Source organism: Nilaparvata lugens, chromosome 9 (genome assembly GCF_014356525.2).
Source record: "Nilaparvata lugens isolate BPH chromosome 9, ASM1435652v1, whole genome shotgun sequence".
Lineage (NCBI taxonomy): Eukaryota > Metazoa > Arthropoda > Insecta > Hemiptera > Delphacidae > Nilaparvata > Nilaparvata lugens.
Genome location: NC_052512.1, coordinates 3,413,258 through 3,432,463, shown reverse-complemented (window position 1 = coordinate 3,432,463; position 19,206 = coordinate 3,413,258). Strand labels below are relative to the sequence as shown.

The 19,206-nt window shown below is 33.1% G+C and overlaps 1 protein-coding gene and 1 non-coding gene across 2 annotated transcripts in view; both read left to right on the top strand.

The window, feature by feature from the left end:
- Positions 1 to 219: 219 nt before the first annotated feature.
- The window catches only part of LOC111060125 (furin-like protease 2), an 84,566-nt gene continuing 65,579 nt past the window's right edge, over positions 220 to 19,206 (top strand). Inside the window, exons 1-2 of the mRNA XM_039435412.1 lie at positions 220 to 428; positions 9,574 to 10,356. Coding sequence (XP_039291346.1) covers positions 10,144 to 10,356 — 213 coding nt within the window. The 5' untranslated portion in view covers positions 220 to 428; positions 9,574 to 10,143. The remainder of the gene's footprint in view (positions 429 to 9,573; positions 10,357 to 19,206) is intronic.
- Trnat-agu lies at positions 5,913 to 5,986 on the top strand. The gene has a single exon. It is a non-coding gene; the product is annotated as a tRNA-Thr (tRNA).

The following is a 19,206-nucleotide window of genomic DNA, read 5'->3' as shown; positions in this document are numbered from 1 at the left end:
AAACGTGATGTAGGCCTATCTGATTTACTGCACAAAGTAGAAGGAAATAAATTTCTTCTCTGTGTTTACTGGATTCTAGAGGAACTTTGAAACTCCCGCGGCTTTAACAGCTGACGACACAATTGAGGGAATTTTTAATGTCTGTTGTGGCAGACCTGGTGTTAGGGGAATTTCTCTCAAGTCTCAACGTCATTTTGTGAATAACAAAAACTGAAGATCAGTTCAGACTTCAGATTTAGTTTAGAGGTGGGATATGTTAGCAGTGTAGAATAAAATACGTGTGACGGGTTAACCTAGAATATCGAAATATTCCTTGTGTTTGCGTGCAATATAATAACAACGTCAAGTGTTTGTGCAATATGCTATTGAGGACAAAAAGATAGCTGGTTTATTTCAGAAACACTTGCTTGCATCTCATACACATGAAGGTTGGTACTATGATTCAACATAACCTTATTTATTCTAAAAACAATGTGAATACAGGTTAGGTTGCAACTGTCATAATAAAACACGACTGGTAACAATTTTTGCCTATATTTGGCTAAAATCCATTGTTACTTGACTCGTGATTACTAAAATCTAGTTACTTGGCTCACTTTTATTGACATTGTAACACATTACTTCTGAAATTTATAATGATATTACATTTTTGTGAATCTTTTCGAATTCAAAGGGCACCAGATTTCAACTTTCAGGCTAAAACTCACGTTCATTTAACAATAATTATTCTTGTAGTAAAAATCATTTCTAGAATGGAAAAAATATTAATTTTTTCAAGTACAGACTGTGGTGTTTTTAATATTGCTATGAATTAATTTATTGAATAGGTTAGGCCTATAAAAATTAATATTTATTCAGATATGAGTAAAGCTGAAGAGCTCTTTCTCTCTTTTATCCACCGATCAAAATGCTAGTTTACATAGCTAGAACACAAAATTATAAGAATAACTTATATTCATTTACATCTTCTTAATAAACATATTTATAAGTAGGCTACGCTATGTTTCTATGTTAACTTATAGTCAAACCATAAAAATATTCAAAGAAACAAAAAAAAAAAAGAGAAATTGTAAACAGCTTCGAAAAACTTATATACAATCTAAAAACATTATTTCAGGGAGAAAAATACAATAATTCACCCTAATCAGGTATTCTCTTCTTTCACTGATTTCCATTAGGTTTATTGATTGTGTGAATGGAGCAACATGGTCATCATATTTCAAGTCTAAAATAATTCTAATACAATTATTAAAAACTACCTGTAATCATGTGAAAGGCCTTGAGAGATGTCACAATACACAGTAGTGAATTAATATCTAATCCATCGATCAACGACCATTGCTGGGCAGATCGCGTCAGTCAGTAGCCTACATTTTCAACATAAAAAAAACACTGGCCAAACAGACCACACTTAACTTAATCACGATGGCAGTGTCACAGATCACAAATATTTTCATTGAAAAAGTCATTGATATTATATAGACGGTTTTCAATTAGTCACTTAAACAAGGTGGACCTGAAGACATTCACGGACGCGCCCTGGCGAGTGGTTGAACATCCTCAGCGCCAGCAAAGGGAAACATTCCCACACCTTCGAAAAACGACAGCGTAGCACATCTAAAATTGTCCTCCGAGTGTTGTAGGAGTGCACTTGTTCTCTCCTATGTAGCTTTGTAATGTTGCAAAAATAAGAGCAAATAAAATAAATGAATAGAAATAAGAATGAGAATATCAATTTAAGTGAATAATATTGAATGGAACGCAGAGAAATGAAATTAAGATTAGAACAAACAGGACAATAGCTTAGTCACCATCAAGTAAATATTTGAACAGATTCCCCTTGAAGCAATGAATTGGATTGGATCAGGTGGTAGGGCAGGGAGCTCCATGGCAGGCGGGAGGAAAAATGAGTTGAAAATAGCAGTTCGATAAAGTCGTATTTGGAGTGTGAAGGAGTCTCGAAGATAGCCAGCACCATCACTTCTTACAATCAGCTTGTGAGTTAAGACCAGAAGGAAATACCTTCTGCGCTCCATCAGCTTGAGCCACCCCAGCTCCTTAAAGAAAGGAGTGATGTGGTCATGACGCCTAGCATCAAAAATGAAAACGGACTGCATAATTCAGTGATCTTTGCAGTCTAGTATTCTGCTCAGCAGTAAGATCAATGTAAGTTGAGCAACAGTAATCCAGCAAAGGCTGTATCAGTGCTCTCACCAATAGGACTCTTATGCTCCTAGGAAGGAAGTTTTTGAGTCTTTTGAACTGGTGCATTCCTGCAAAAACACGATTGCACAAATGGGTAGTTTGATCCTTCCAGCTAAGAGAGGAATTGATTGATTGAGTACTTTATGTAGATTACAATATATACTGGCTTATACACTTATATACAATAGCTTACAATACAGCAAAATTATAGATGAATTTACATAATATAGACTAAGAAAATAATTATTGAATTGTATATGATATGAAAAAGCGATTTGTAATATAATAACTATAGATAATTATATTGTAATGCATCTACATAAATTGGCGGAGCTTTGGACATATCAATGTCCATTCTTTGGAAAGAATATTAAAAATATCCTCCCCACTAACTCTCTACCAAGGGAGAGAAAGAAGAGAGTGCGAGAGAGATTGATTGATTTATTTGAAACCTAGGAGGACGATTTTAGGGCACAGTCGGCCTCTCTTACACGTAATCCTCCAATACAATAATTCTAAGTTAAAGCTAAAGAAAACACCATACACCAAAGATGATAAGACTAAGAAAACAGATAAGAGCGAGAGAGAATTCAGAAAATAAGAGCTCGAAAGCAAAACAAAGGCAAATGAATGTCAAGTACTTTTTCTTCAACTCAGCATAAAAATACTGAATACTGCGCCCTACTTAGATTACTAGGCAATACACAATTATGTCTTTGTAATTTTCTATGCAAACAGAAAAATAATTTACCAAGTTTTTATATTTTATTTAAATTAGAATAAATATTTTACTAAATTTTTAATTAGGCTAATACAAACTAATAGTTTAATACATTAAGCGATTGATTGGCCTGTATAATATACAATGAATTTAATTGTATTGAGAAATCATTCGTACTGTGCTGGATGAAATTGGTTCTAACGACTATTTGTTACATAACAAAAAACCAAATTGATACAATCTTAATCTGAATAGTACATGCGGGCTCTATTAATTCTTCAAATCCATTAAAAGTTTAATTAATTTTGCTCCATTTCATTGGTGTAACGTTTTCTATTGTACTATAAATTGTTGAGGAAACCACATTAATCGAACGGTTTGTGTGATTGTATCTCATTTCACGTCCCTCGATTAAAAATCTGGTGTGACACTCTCACTCTACTTCTCTTGCTTTGATAATATTTTTCTTATACTGCAAAAATTTATTCATTCAATATTTAGAAATTTGAGATGCAAGCTTGCAGCACTAAACTATCTCTCTGAATTGAAAGAAAAAAACGGTTCAAATTCTACTTAGAAAAAATAATTAGGACCGGTTTCCGAGCACGGGACTTAGCTAACTTAGAAAATAAGTCAGAAAATAGGCTTTTCAAAACTGGGCTTAGTCGTAGTTTTTATGATAATCTTTATTTTCTCATTTCTATAATTGGAAACGTTTTTCCTTGACGAAAAGAAACATTCCTAAATAATTCAAAATAGCTGAAATTTTACACTATTTTTCTTTATTCTATGTTCAATTTTCTAGTTTTTCGAAATTTAATTTAAACGTGGATTACAACTACGCCCCGTTTCAGAAAGCTAATTTTCTGACTCCAGCTGTTTAAAGTCTATAACTTAGCTAAATCCCGAGCCCGGAAACAGGCCCTTTGTGGTTAAGAATCGCAGTAAATGTTAGTACATAAATACCAAAATCATACAATATTACCGTATTATAATAACTAGATTATATAGATTAATATAATTATATATAGTACCTATACAATTCTTCCTTTCAAGATTTTAGAAGAGCTGTAATCAATATGAATATTGTGTTAAGGACTTTCAATGTCCTCTTATATCCTCAAAAAGAACGAAGGAATGAGTCAATTTCGTTGGCCAACGAACTTGATCTGTATAATGGTTCAAAGAATATATTATGTTGAACATTTAAAGCTGTTTGATATAACCAATCAAAAGCGATCGTCGAACATACTCACCCACAAACAGACAACGACTCAAGGCTCTAGTCTTAGTAAGAACTAGCTCAGCTCGTTAAAAATTAGCTATTCAGTATCCAAGTAGACTCAAGAAGGAAATAATCTGATTTTTTGTAAAAGGTTTGAACAACAACCCGGAAGTGTGAGTTTGAACCAAGTTAATGTGAAAGATGAATTCAGCGAACTGTAATAGCCGTTTTTGTGCGTTTTGTGAAGAAGAAAAAATTGCAAATGTTGATCAAATATGGCGGCCAACATCTGCAATTTATAGCTCTATAGTTGCAAATTATATAACCCACTTTCTGACAAGTGGTAAGGAGCTACCTTGCATAGCAGACCGCTCTTGAACTATGCATGACTTTATAGCTATATCTTTTGGAAACCGGTTGGGTTGATCTTTATTCAGATTCTCTTTCGTTGCTGCATTTAAAACTGTACATCAATTTTTTCGATATAAATTCTCACTCCCTTTCATTTCTTAGTAGACTGTTTCTAATGAGGTCCACGTTATGATGTTAAAGTGGAAATTATAGGACACCAGAGTTGCTGATTCTCTGCGTTGCCATTGCTTTCTATAAGCAATGTTCTATAAGCATTAGTTCCCGGTATATCAAGTATAATATCGTTTTTTTTCTTTAGGGCTACTCTTGAATATAAATATAAATACTCGTAGAAATCTAAGTACCCTTTTAAAATTGTTTAATCACAACTTGTTACAACCCGAAACATGTTGTGACATTTCTATTTATATTTATATTACAAGTATAATATTATCTGGTGTTATATATCTGGCTATTAATGATCAAATATATTCTATTCATCAAGAAAATATATGATTTAATAATACATCTTATGTGCATCAATTGATTTTAAAATGACCCATTAAATACATTTAATATGACTCAATAATACATTTCCATGATTGCCTTGAAATATTTTGACACCGCCATGGCTTCAATGTCGGAAACATGTTGTGATAAAATAGTATAAAAGGGTACTGAGTTATATATATATATATATATATTTTTTATTTAATATTTTGATAGTTTATTATATGTATTCATAGTCAAAAACGATATAACAACAGTCTGTTGTTATATCAGAGCTATCGGCTTTATCTAATGACAGGCAAGGATAGCAACACTAATGTTAATGAGGTGCTGACTATTATAAATAACCTATCTAGAATTCCCTCTATAACCCTTCTTTGACTTTGTGACTGCACTACTATAAATGTCAAAACTATTTTCTATATTTATTATTTTTAATATTAAACTGGCATTAATCAGGGGGGGGGGTGCAACCCCCCAAACTTGGAAAAAATTCAGCTTCCCCCAATACAAAAAGTCAGCCCACCCAAACAAAAAAAAAATCAGTAATTCAGTATTCATTTTAAACACTGCTGACCCCTCATCTAAGATTTGATGTTGACCCCCCCCCCCCAAAGAATTTCAAGGATGCAGTCAGCGTCCATACCCCTCTGTGGGCACCCCCGATTAATTTATAAATAAGATTGTTAATTATTAGACTTGTTCTTTCCTATTTACATTGTGATTTTCTTTTAAATTTACGATTGATTAAATGATTATTGTTATTTCAAAATTTGTACCAGTGACGAAACACTTAAGCAGATAACCTTTGCCTTATTATCAGTGACACCACTATTGTGAAATTTTGAGATGCAGCAACTTGACATACCAAAACAGGTTTCTAGTGACCGTCCCATCCATGGCGCCGTGGCTTAGTTGGTTAAAGCGCCTGTCTAGTAAACAGGAGATCGTGAGTTCGAATCTCGCCGGTGCCTAGTTTTTTTGACAGAATTATTAACCATCCATGAGGGCCAAACCACACCAATCAATTTTTCAGGCGTATTCAGACGAGTCGGCAGGGAAAATAGCTCCCCGATGGCTGATTATCAGCTGATTCTCGAATGCTAAAACAATCGGCCAATGTGAGACATTCATGCCCTGCTAACTCGCCTGAAAAACGCATAAAAGACGTGTGGCTTGGCCCTCATTTTTTATTCTAACTACTGTAATAAACTGCCACTGAAATTAAGGAACAAGCCATTTCATGAATTTTAAAAAGAGGATAACCATCATTGCATAAAAAGCCGCTTATTATTCAGTAGAAGAATTTCTTAATAGTTGAATGCTTTGACTTACCCCCATTAATGTTTAATTGTATTCGATTTCAATTACTTTTACAATGTATTAATGCAATGTGGCATGGCCCTAAGTACTTGTAAAGTACTTGTATTTTTTTTCAAACATCTTTATTGCCCATAAAAACAATTACAAAATAAAAAACTTACAAAAGAAATATTCTAGATTATAATATTATGCTATTTTACAAATAAATTAAAATTACATGGCACCACCCAGCAAGGGCAAAACCCTGACCGCTGAGTGAGAGTATCAGCTGTTTAGACAATAAAAAAATTTATTTACTAATAATCAAAGCTACAAAAAATCGAAGTTAACAATAAATTACTAGTAATTATAATATTTGACTGATGTCGAAGAAAAATTTCTGTATCACCCACTATTATTGGCCAATAAAAATATTTTTTTAATATTTAGGGACGGTTTCCGAGCTCGGGATTTAGCTAAGTTCTAGACTTTAACTGGCTTTAAACTCTGGGGTCGGAAAATTGGCTTTCCGAGTCAAAGCGTTAACGTAGTTGAGGACTCAAATAGACCCTGGAGTTTAGAGATCACGTTAGACCCTGGAGGTTATAATTTCGCTTTCTGAGTGAAGGGCTTATAAGTCCAGGACTTGAATAATTAGATTCTCGCCTCTTTCCAAGTCAAGGATTTATTAAAAATCGGTAAGTCCAGAACTTAAAACAGCGTAATTTTAAACCCTCGACTGGGGTAGGGTTTAAATTTAAGTTCTAGACTTAACTGAGCAAACACAATTCTGTTATTCTTTTGGAGTAGATGAAAAGCCAAATAGATGTTATGGAATGCCTAAATTATTTGGATTAGTCCATCTAAATTCATAATTTATAGTTTGCAAGTGTATTTTGCAATAAAATTGTATCAGAATTATGTGTAAAAAACTAACCTTATTTTACGAATGTGACATAACCTAAAAATGTTCAAGAAAAATAATACAAGGTTGGCTTGGAATTTATATTCCAATCTGAATGTTATTAATCAATGTCATATTCAACATATTAATATAATAATAATAATGATAATAATAAATTATTATTCCAGTTAATTTTCAAACTCAAAAGCCTAATGAAATTGTTATTCCAAAATCACTGGTTAGGATCAATGATCAATAATAGCATAAAGTAAAATAAAATGTTTATTCATTCATCCTTTAAAAGGTTAGGTTTTGCTTTGAATAGGCCTAAAAATAAATCGAAACATATTTTCACAAAATAGTTTGGAGAGCTTGCTCATTTGAATTATCCCGCTGCAATCAGCTGTTTTCGTTTTGCTATAATGCCAACAATATAACAGGAAAATATTGTGAATTTCCCTCATGTTTACTACTTTAAAGTCCTGGACTCAAATAAGTTGAGAACTTTATAGACCCCAGAGTTTAGAAGATAAAATCGTGACTCAGAAAGTCGATTTAGACCCAAGCGCTTATTTGAGTCGTGGACTCTATAAATCCAGAACTTATAAATCCCGAGCTCGGAAACCGCCCATTAGTATTTAATATTAATAATATAGAGGCTGATGAAGCGTGAATGAAATGCATTCCTCAATACTCCAAGAAAAGTAAGTGTTTTTCAAATATTTACAAGTAACACAGTGTCTGAACTACAACAAAGTTAAAAATATTTCTATTTATGAAAAAAGAAACAGCTTATTTTATCAAAATGCTATAGAAAAAAAATTAAAATCTTGAAGTAGCCCACCCTTTCTAATGATTCATTAATAATTCACAACATGTTTCTGCTAGTTATAGCCATTTTCAAGTGGAAATAACCTTAACAAACAACATTGAAAAATGAAATAAATTACATTTTTCATAGAGTATTTTTTTGTGTTATTTGCTCAAGCTAAAATCCACGAACTGCAGATTGTAGATTTAATAATTGAATTTAATATACATTATGTAACAGGTCTTTAATTGTGTATGATTATCTCAGCTAATTGGATCAATTTATAATTGATATGAGTTCAACATTAAACGAATGAACAAATAATGTAACAGTAAGGAAAATTACATGATGTCGATTTTAACGAGCTCAAAATAGTAATCAATCACAAATTACCCCGCTATTAATAAGGAAAAATGTAATTTATAAATTGCAAAATAATTATTATAGTGAGGTCCACGTTATAATGGCAGTGTTTGATTAGCAATTGTATTGCTATCCTTGTATATCATTCAACAAAGCGGATAGCGCTGTCTCTTTCTCGCTTTGTTCTTTTGCCAGATTGTTTTTTAACATTGTAGAAATATAAATAATTAACAAAATGTTCAATCTTGAATATGAGAACTCATTATGAAATCACTGATAAATATAATTTCTTGCTTGATAAAACATTATTGATTATTTTAAACGAGAATGATTAGTTAATATTACATCAAGAAACCAGTATCAGTTACCCTCCATAGAAGGTATTGACAAGACAGAGGATCGGCAACGTTGCTCTTCTATGTTTCTCCACTGCCATTATAACGTGGACCTCAATATTGTATTTTTTACACAACAAAATAGTATAGCTAGCATTAATGACAGCTAACACAGGCAAAACCTCAAGATAGGAAAAAACAAAGAAACTGAGTGTGATTGGAGTGGAAAGTTTCCTGTAGTTAATCTTAGCTCCTAACCTTGAATGTAAGTGTAATGTATTATCTATAATTCTGTATCAGGAAAATCATGAAGTTATCCTGTAGTTGACGATGTATGACTTGATAAGCTATGAAAATATATTCCAAGTTTCCTTTAAAAATGTCCAAATCCATTCATCCAATGTAGTATCACATTTTTAAGCCTTTGGCTTTCTATGGTAGTGTATAGCCTAGTCATAGAATAAACAATCTAGTATAAACGTTTTCTCAGGCCCAGTGTGCTGTTTGTTAGTGTGAATTATATAAACGTTGCATCAAACTAAACAATTTCTAAACAAATTATTCATTCTATTTTTACAAATTCACTACTTATATTAAAATGATTTCGGGAGAGGAAAACCAAGCCCTTCAATATTCCTCTCCCAAATCTAGATTGATATACTGCAATTCAGAAAAAAGGTTAAGTCACTGTTTACTTTTCACTCTACCTAAAAAATTACCAGTTCTTTATTTTATTATTATAGATTATAGATAAAGTGATTGGTCAATCCAAGAAATTGAGAGAATGTGTCAACATAATCTTCGTGAATTTTCGAGATTTTTTCATGTCTTCATTTTCTGTTTCAGATTTTCGAATTCGGGAGAACCTGACGCATTTTCAAAAGCTGAGCCTGTGAACAAAATCGTAGAAAATATCAATCAAAATTATGCTCTCTAAAGATAATACAAAATAATATCTCTATTTTAAAGTATAATCAAATAGTCCATTATCATATTCAAATAAAGTTTGTGTGGTATTTATAATCAAATCAGTTACTTGTGAACTAAGTGGTTACATTATTTGTATACAATTTATGCCTACACAATTTTTTCAATCCATTTTTAACATCGATCAAAAACATAGTTTTTTTAATTTTTTTTAGAAATCACCATTCGATCAAACTAAAAGAACAAAAACGTACCTATTATTCTTCCATTCGAAGCTTTCTATTATCAATTCTTAATTACTAATCTTTCTATCATCAATTTTGTATTTCCTGTATTTTAACTCTTTCATACCACTTTCCAATGAAACAAACCTGTGGGAGTTTTTAATTAGTTTTGGGGAAATTTCTGTTTATCGGGTTGGGGTTGTGCTACGGAACAAAATCGGCGTATCATATTTTGGAGCCTGTATCATTTGCTCCATTGCAAGCAATGGGCAGAAGTGTGAGTTTGTGTAGTGATAGTGGGGCAACGCGTTGCATGGCATTGCTTGTGCTTGCAACGCTGTTGGTGATTGGTAGTTGTGAAGTGGCCTTGAAACGGAAACCGGTTGTCTACATGAACCAGTTCGCCGTTCACATACCAACTGGTGACGAGGATGCCAGTTCTATAGCAGCGAAACATGGATTTCGAAATATTGGACAGGTAGGTCAACAAAATTACAATATTTTTAAAAATTATTTTTAATCATCTTTGTAATTATGATTACAATAATAATCATTCTAAACACGATAACAATTTTTCCTTGTCTTTAATTCCAATTAATGTATTAAAATTGTGCCAAGTGCCCTCTACGAAAGCAATAGTGGGGATCGGCTGCAGTGTTTTGATTTTGCAGAAGCGTGCACTGAGATTTGAATTTAGAGTGAAATTTACTAGCTCTTGTTCACCTATTTTCAATGAAAAAAAAAATGTCAACAGTCTATTCATTATATGTGTAAAGAATTAGTAAGAATGTGGAAGTGTGCGAAACCAATCATAATTTTAATTTGAAGAGAACAAGGGTGAACAAAAAAGTCATTGAGAGAGATCCTATGGTTAATGGTGTGTTATTTTATAGTAAGTTATCACAAAATCTGAACGCTATACTTACTTCTGTCCTTAAAGCTTCCAACCCATACTTCTCTCCTTTCCTATAAAGGGAAGGGAATTCCAGTTCAAGTTTAAAGACTACTTGGTAGAGAAATGTCTCTACAGCTTGACAGATCTTTAATTATGCTCCTGTAGTCATTTTTCATTTTATTTTTTATAAAGTGACTTATTTCAATTGAACATGAGACGCTGTTATGTTTTTAACTGTTTATCTCTGTATATTTACACACGTGACACTGTAAGGTGGTCTGCTGACTGTAATGTGTTTTTCTGGTTTTAAAATAGTATCTTTCCCATTCTCTCTCATATTATGATCCAAATGTCACTGTCACTTACTAAGTCTCTCTTCATTGGTTGTTATCTAACGGATATGATGACCATATTTGGAATACTTGGGCGTGTCTTGTCTCGGCCAATGGCAGTAGAGCTCAACCTCTATTGGTCAACAGCTGATCCCCAATCGTAGGGCTTTACCCACCCTACATATTCTGCTGCTCAAAATTCAAGCTTTCAGTTAACTAGAGATTGATAATGAATCAACAACCGAAACTAGTATCTCAAATTGTTATTATAAACTAGTGGTTTTGACAACATCAAGTCGTATTCATTTATACTCCGTACAAAATTACTTCTGACTTGGGATGGACATGCGCAGCAGAGAAGGCATACAGAGGTAGGGATACAACGGTGGTGATGTTGCCGCTCTGAACCGGCCAGCATTCTCTAATTTCTAGTGAGTATTCAAGCGCTCATGTTAAACTTACGGAGTTTCCTCTCTGAAATCCTTCAGTCGACTGACTCCAATCGACAAATTGGCAACTGCGCTTCTACCTATGACTCTTTGTAATTGGCTGATCTCCCTCCATTTCTCTGCGCCGCATTTTCCTCCAAGTCAAAAGTTATTTTGTACGGAGTATAGCAATCGAGGTCATTACAGTTGAAGTTTACTTTTTATAATACTATCTTGCTCCCTAGATTTATTTGTATAATGATTATCATCTACCTCTGAGCTCTGATGATAATCCCAAGGCTAAGGGCCATAATATTATGCTAACACTACGTTTAACGCTAATCCACGTCTACTTGTAGATATGGTTGCATTTATCATAATGTTTTTCATATGGGGTTTAAAAACGAAGAGCTGACATTTCTCCGTTTAAACCGAGTATCTGCATACGGGCCTGAAATCGTCATATTCAATCAATGAAGTAAAAGTGCAATTTTCAAAAAGCATTAGCATGTTCCATTCGAAATCTTCAAATTTTTTCGAGTGATAGACTTCAAAAAAATGAACTTGGCATACTGGTTCTTGATTCTCAAGCAACTTTCTTAATTACAAATTTATATGATTTCAGAATTAGTTTGAAAATTAGCGTTACAAGATGAACAATTACGACCAAACCGTGTAGCCTTGCAGTATTGAAATTAAATTGTTGAACTTGAAATATTAATTACTATGCTTTGGTAATTTATTACCTGTAACCAGTTTGTGAACAATGGAATAGGAGTAGCCATATTGTCTCTGAATTACGTTCAAAAATAATTGAAGAAGAAAAAATTGATTGTTGAAGAAAAATAATTGATCAACTACTCTTTCAATTTAATCTATAAAGCGAATTTACATTTGAAATAGACTATACATTTTTTTTTGATAATTTGTTGGTAATTCAAATTTGGGTCAATTTTTTGAACGAGCGTAGTGAGTTCCTACTTTTGACTTTAAGCTCGATTCGTTTTTCGTTTGTGAGGCTTCTTTATGATCCACGATAACTTTCAATTGCTTAAATCAAATTATATTATTAATTTTCAATAAAATATAATTATGATTTGAACCATATTATACAGTTCGTTTTCGTTGGCCAATGTAATTGTGTTATCGTTCAATTGTGTTCATCGTTTATAGGGTGAGAAAGGATATGTGTTTCATATCACTATATTATCATGTAGGTCTATGTTATAGATCTTAATTTGCTCATTTATAATGTTTTGAAGGATTCAGAGAATTAATTGTACGAGCGACGCGAGTTTCTTCTTTCAACTTTGAGGCATGAGTCGTTGGTTTTTATGTTCGACGATATTTTTCAAATGCTCATACATCTTGTAGGCCTGTGCTATAGATAGAATCACCCCTGCTTCATCTATCTATAATATAATAAAGAAAAGAACTAGCTAATACACGTACGGGATATGAAAACTATGTTTGACGCATCATCACGTCTAAACTACAGGACTGAAATTTTTCATATATGTTCTTTTTTACCGAGGATTTATAGTCCTATTTTCAGTTCTTTAATATTTCAATACGTCAAGTTTTCAGTTTGTCAAGTTTCAATTCGTCATGCTTTCAGTTTGTTATACTTTGCTTGAGAGTGGTCATAGATAATAGTGTATTCAAATGGGTTATCTTCTTCTTCTTCCATATCCACTATATCTATTTACCATATATGTATAAACTAGTAGTTCTGTGACCTCGTGCTCAGTAAGTTACATTGATATGTTTTCTCAAAAATTAATAAAAAATTTATCAATTTAAAATCCTAAATAAACATAGAGCTTTCTGTCCTATCGTACCGTGAAGTGTCCCGGAATGTGAGTGTGAGCGCTGTTATCAGGTCTGGCTGCAACTGTCTACAACGTTGATGGAAAGATACATTTTCAAGATGTAGTATTATAGTCAACTGTCCACTAACGTTGATGGAAAGATACATTCTCAAGATGCTCGATGTTTTTGGACGGTTAGTATTATAGTCCACTAAACAGCTGATTTATGATGAAAAATTCTATGGTCTGATTTTTACTCTAATATTGGCTCCTTTTTCCTTTTATATTATCCTTGAAATGCAAAATTTCCAATAACCTTGTATATACGTCGACGCGCAATTTAAAAATGAACATACCTGTCAAATTTTATGAAAATCTATTACTTTTTGTGTAGTTGAGAAGTTGATATTGTGGTAATTATTCATATTGAATGAAAAAGACTAAGAAATTGTCAAAAAACCACTGATTTATTGATAATTAGAAAGACCGGTTTCGGTTATTACATCATTGTCAATCTCTGATAAACTCTTATTGATATAAGATATACTGATAAACGTTTATCAGAGATTGACAATGGTGTAATAACCGAAACCGGTCTTTCTAATTATCAATAAATCAGTGGTTTTTTGACAATTTCTTAGTCTTTTTCATTCAAAATCTATTACCGCGTTTCGCCGTAATTGCGCAACATATAAACATTAAGAGAAATGCCAAACCGTAGACTTGAATCTTAGACCTCACTTCGCTCGGTCAATTATTATTAATCAGAATGGAGTTTGAATGGAATTTGAATATCCATACAATAATAAAGGAAAGATCTGACTTATACACGTACGGGATAGGAAATTCACGAATGGCTCATCATCACGTCTGAACTACTGGACTGATTAACTTAAAATTTTGCATATAGATTCTTGATTAACCGAGGATGGTTGTAGGCCTATTTTCAATTCTTCAAGATTTCATTACGACAAGTTTTAAAGTAGATCCTTGCGGAGCACGACTTACCTGTAGTTAGTCTATAATATAACATCGTAATGTTACTAGATAAATCGAAGGTGTTTCAACAAATAATTGTACACTCTCGGGAAAGGATTTTGAATGATATCCTTCCCATTAACACACGACCGGAAAGAGAGAGAGAGAAAGAGTGAAGAGTCACTGTGAGTAGTGGGAAATTGATGAGAAAGAGCACGTCTGAGAGAAAGAATTGCGAGACAAAAGTGAGAGTGAGAGAGTAGCATCTCGATGATACACTGAAAAAGAGAGAGAAGACTGTGAGTGAGAAAGGATAGAGTGAGAAGGTGATACGTCACCAGACTGTACTTTCTAACTTTCACACAGTGATACCAGTTGCTTTTTTCGTTGCTATCATCGCGATCAATGACGATTACCATCGTAATAATGCATCATCGGAATTGTTTCGTCATATAGCACTTAATTTTTTTGAGATCATTCAAGTTGGCCGGACTGTTCTTCGGGTGATACATGGAACAATACTTCAACAAACATACACAATAACTGCAAACATACTGTGAGAAAATAGAGGATATAATTACAGTAATTAGTGCTTCCTCTTGGTTCAATTATGTAACATTCTTCTACTCCAATTTAAGGCTATGCAACAGACGTTTGAAAACTTTTTACTGGTGACATTTTTTTCAGTTTTCCAATTTATTATAATAAATTGTGTTGACAGTTTTACAACAGTACTCACGATTATGTTGCTTGTCGGCCGCGTTTAATGACACTGAGTCACATCCTCAGCTACATACTCTAGCTAGTATCGAGATACTCCTTTTATATATTACGCTGAGAATGTGACTCAGTACCACGAAACGCGTCTGACGAACAAGAAAACCATGAGTACTGTTGTAAAAGTGTAAGCTAACAACACAATTTATTATGATTAATATCAACAGTTCAAGTAGGATGAAGACAAAGAAGAAATTTCCAATTTGGATACTATAAACTTAAAGGAATAAAAAAGGTTTCTCAGGAAAATTTTTCTTCTGATTATTACTTTTTGAGAAGTTGGCCCCTAAAGTTGAAAGTTTTAGAACAGGTAAATTGAAATTTGGTTGTTCAGTTTCAAGCATCTTGTTACTTTACTTTTGTATTTGACCTTGACTGCCTTCTTTATATCTTTTTTCTACCCTTGTTTTTTTGATGTAGTCGTTTTATTCTCTTGTTTTCTGGTTTTCAGTTAGTATCTTATCCCGTTCCTTCTCATTATATCCATTTAGTAACAGATAGATTAATGAAATTTTGAGGATATATTCTTCACGGTATTGTTGATTAAATAAATAAAACATTTTTCTTATGGAAATATCAATTTTTGAGAATGTAGTTTAATCTCCGAAAAAATCTAATTTGAGTATTCTTTAAAAATAAAATGAGAATGACTCAAGGAATGTTTAGTGACATTGATCCTCACCACGACTTCATCGCACCTTATGGGCCGAAACACACGAGGCGGTTTTTTCAGACGAGTCGGCACGGCACGACAGGACAGTTGAATCAGCCAATCGGCTAATTCTCGATACGCCTACCCAATCAGCCAGCCAATGGGAGAGCTTCCTGTCCTGTCGTGCCGACTTGTCTGAAAAAACGCCTCGTGTGTTTCGGCCCCAAGTAACACTTGGGTTGTTCAGATGAGAACAAGCTACAAGTCAAAACCAGAATAAGAGAGGCAAGTATTGATGTCTTATATTATAAAACTGGATCAATACAAGATTACAAGAGACTGATTCGAGAAGCAATTATCCCCAAGATTCACAGCAGGCTGCAAGAAAGCTGATCAAATTCAAATCTCTTTTAAGTTATAGAAACAAGGGATACAATATATTGTGAGATCCACGTTATAATGGCAGTGGAGAACGATAGGAAGACAGCGTTACCGATTATCTGCCTTACCACTGCCTTCTAAACAGGACGGACAGCTGATACCAAGGATAGTATATAGCTATATAGACTATACACTATTCTTGAGCTGATACGGGTATATCTAGTGTAATATCAACTGTCCATTCTTCTTTAATATGATAAATTACATTCTATTCACTAAAAGAAATTATGGTTTTCAATGATTGAATATTTATAATTGAGATTGAATATTTTGTTAATATATCTCTATATTGTTGGAAAACGATCTGGCATCAGCAAACAACAGAGCTCTGTGATCTTTTAACTCTTTTGGTAATTGGTTCACATACAACAGAAACAGTAAGGGACCCAGAATTGAGCCTTGAGGTACTCCAGCCTGGACCTCCAGTTTTTGAGATTTAATTTTTACTATTTCATTCCCATCCACCTTGGTAAGCTCAACACACTGGTTTCTACCTATGAGATATGATTCAAACCATTTTAGTTCTATACCATTCACACCTACAGTTTTTAGTATTTCCAATAATATTCTATGGTTCACACAATCAAAAGCTTTGGATAAATCAAGAAATATTGCGGCTGCCTTCTCACCTGAATCTATTATATCTATTAGTCTTTCAACAAGGGATACTATTGCAGTCTTAGTAGATTTCCCTTTCTGGAACCCATGCTGTTCATCACATATGAAATTAATTTCTTCCAGGTGCATCAATAGCCTATTTAAAACTACTCTTTCAAAAATTTTACTTATTACATTTAGAATACTAATGGGTCTATAATTTTCAACTCTTTCAGAATCACCGCTCTTGAAAATTGGCAAAATTTTTCCTTGTTTCAGATCATCAGGGAAAATACCCTGCTCTAGTGAAGTATTAAGGAGATGCAATAAAGGGTCCAGTAATTCATTTTCACATTCTTTTAAAATTTTGCTTGAGACCCCATCCAATCCTACTGTTTTTTTGTTATTCAAATTTTTATTATTCTTGACAACTCATCTCTTGATAATGGATGAAATTTAAATACCTTTTCAATTGGCTCAGCATTTAATGTAGTTGTATTATAAGTATTAGTGTTCAGTGACTTTTGGAGATTATATGCAACCTGTTGATAATACTTATTGAAAAAGTTACAAATGTCTATACTATCATCCATATAATTTCCATGTTCATCGATTATCCTAGGGACATTAGTAACTGTATCTTTTTGAGCTGCTCTCCTATTTCTATTAATTACCTCCCAAACAGCAGAGTTAAAATTGGTACTAGTTGTTAATATTTCAGCTGTTTTCTTACACTTAGCTTTCCTCACTTCTTTTGCATAGTTTTTCTTTAGACATTTGTATTTGACTTCACTCGGAACATCCCTCACTAATTTAAATTCCTCATAAGCTTCCCTAACAATATTTCTTTGAGTAAGAATATCTTCAGTTATCCATTCATCTACTTTGTTTAATTTACTTTTTACTTTGACTTTTTTTATTGGACAGCATACACTAATGTGAAATCTTAGAGTATCAATGAATTGCTTATATTTGTAATTTAGGTTACAACTGTTATAAACACTACTCCAATTTTCTTGAAGCAGTTCCTGCTTCAAACAATTTATATTTCCTAGCTCATATTGCTGAATTTCTTTCACAAAAGTTTTTTTCTGCTTGGATTCTGGCCCTGCAACTTAACATCTAAAATTTGATAGTTATGATCTGATAGATCTGAGCTACCTAACCTGACATTACAACCTTCTATATTTGTGAGGATATTATCAATAATTGTCTGTGAAGTTCGAGTTACTCTTGTATATTCGTGGACCTTAATTTCTAAATTATTCATATTAATAATATCTCTAATATCCTCTGTCATTTTATCCTGCCTGGCAAAATCGGTATTGAAATCTCCTACTACTATAACATTTGTGAAACGAGCGGTTGTAATTTCCAAAAGTGTGGAGCAGCTCACAAAATTTTTGCCAGTCTCCATTTGGTGACCTATAGATACCTAACACTGCTACCTCAAATCGATCATCAATTTTTAACCTTAGTCCCGTCACCTCTAAATCCATCTCAACAGAAAATCTCTTAACAAAATCCAGTTCATAAGTTTGGGTATGTTTAGCATTGCTAGTGAATATACATACACCACCACTTCTATGAGCTATTCTACAAAATTCTGATCTCAGTGAATAGCCTGGAATCCTAACTTGATTTATTTCCTTTATTTTTAAGCCATGCTCTGTGAAAATAACAATGTCAGGATCCTCCTGTTTAAGAAATACTTCTAATCTGTCAATTTTGTTGCGAAGATACTGAATATTTTGATGATAAATACTAAAAACCTTACCATCTTGTGCTACTCTATCTCTAGCATTTGTAGCTATTTCCCTTTCCCTGTTTTGAGCCAATTTACTAAAAAATCGTTATTTGTTTTTTTGACTGTTTTTAAACCAGAGGATTGCAAACGGCTTTCAATCAGCTCTGCCAATCTATTACAAAATATTACTTTGCCAGATCGATTTAGATGCAACCCATGATTAGTGAAGTTATGTCTTTTCAGCCTTTCATTTAGAAAACAAATCCCCAGTTGTTTAGAATTCTTATTTTTTAGGCTGTTGATTGTATTATGGATTGATTGTTTGTCGAATTGATTGCTTCATTTAATCTGGCCTATCAAACCTATTAGGAATAGTACTTATTATTAAGTTTGTTTTTTTGCTGAGTGGCACAATTTCCTTGATTTTTTCTGTTACTTGAGGAAGATGATTCAAGTTAGGTTCATTTATATTATTTGAGCCACCCAGTACAATTAGATAGTCATTTTCATCAAAGTCTTTAGTTTGTTCCCTAGCTGACTCTACAACTGCATTAATTGATGCACTTGGCTTGAAAAAACATTGGACATCAAATTATTTTTCAATCTTTTATCAAGGAGATCACTGCAATCACGTCCATGACTGGACGTCAGTAGCAGAACTCTCCCTTTC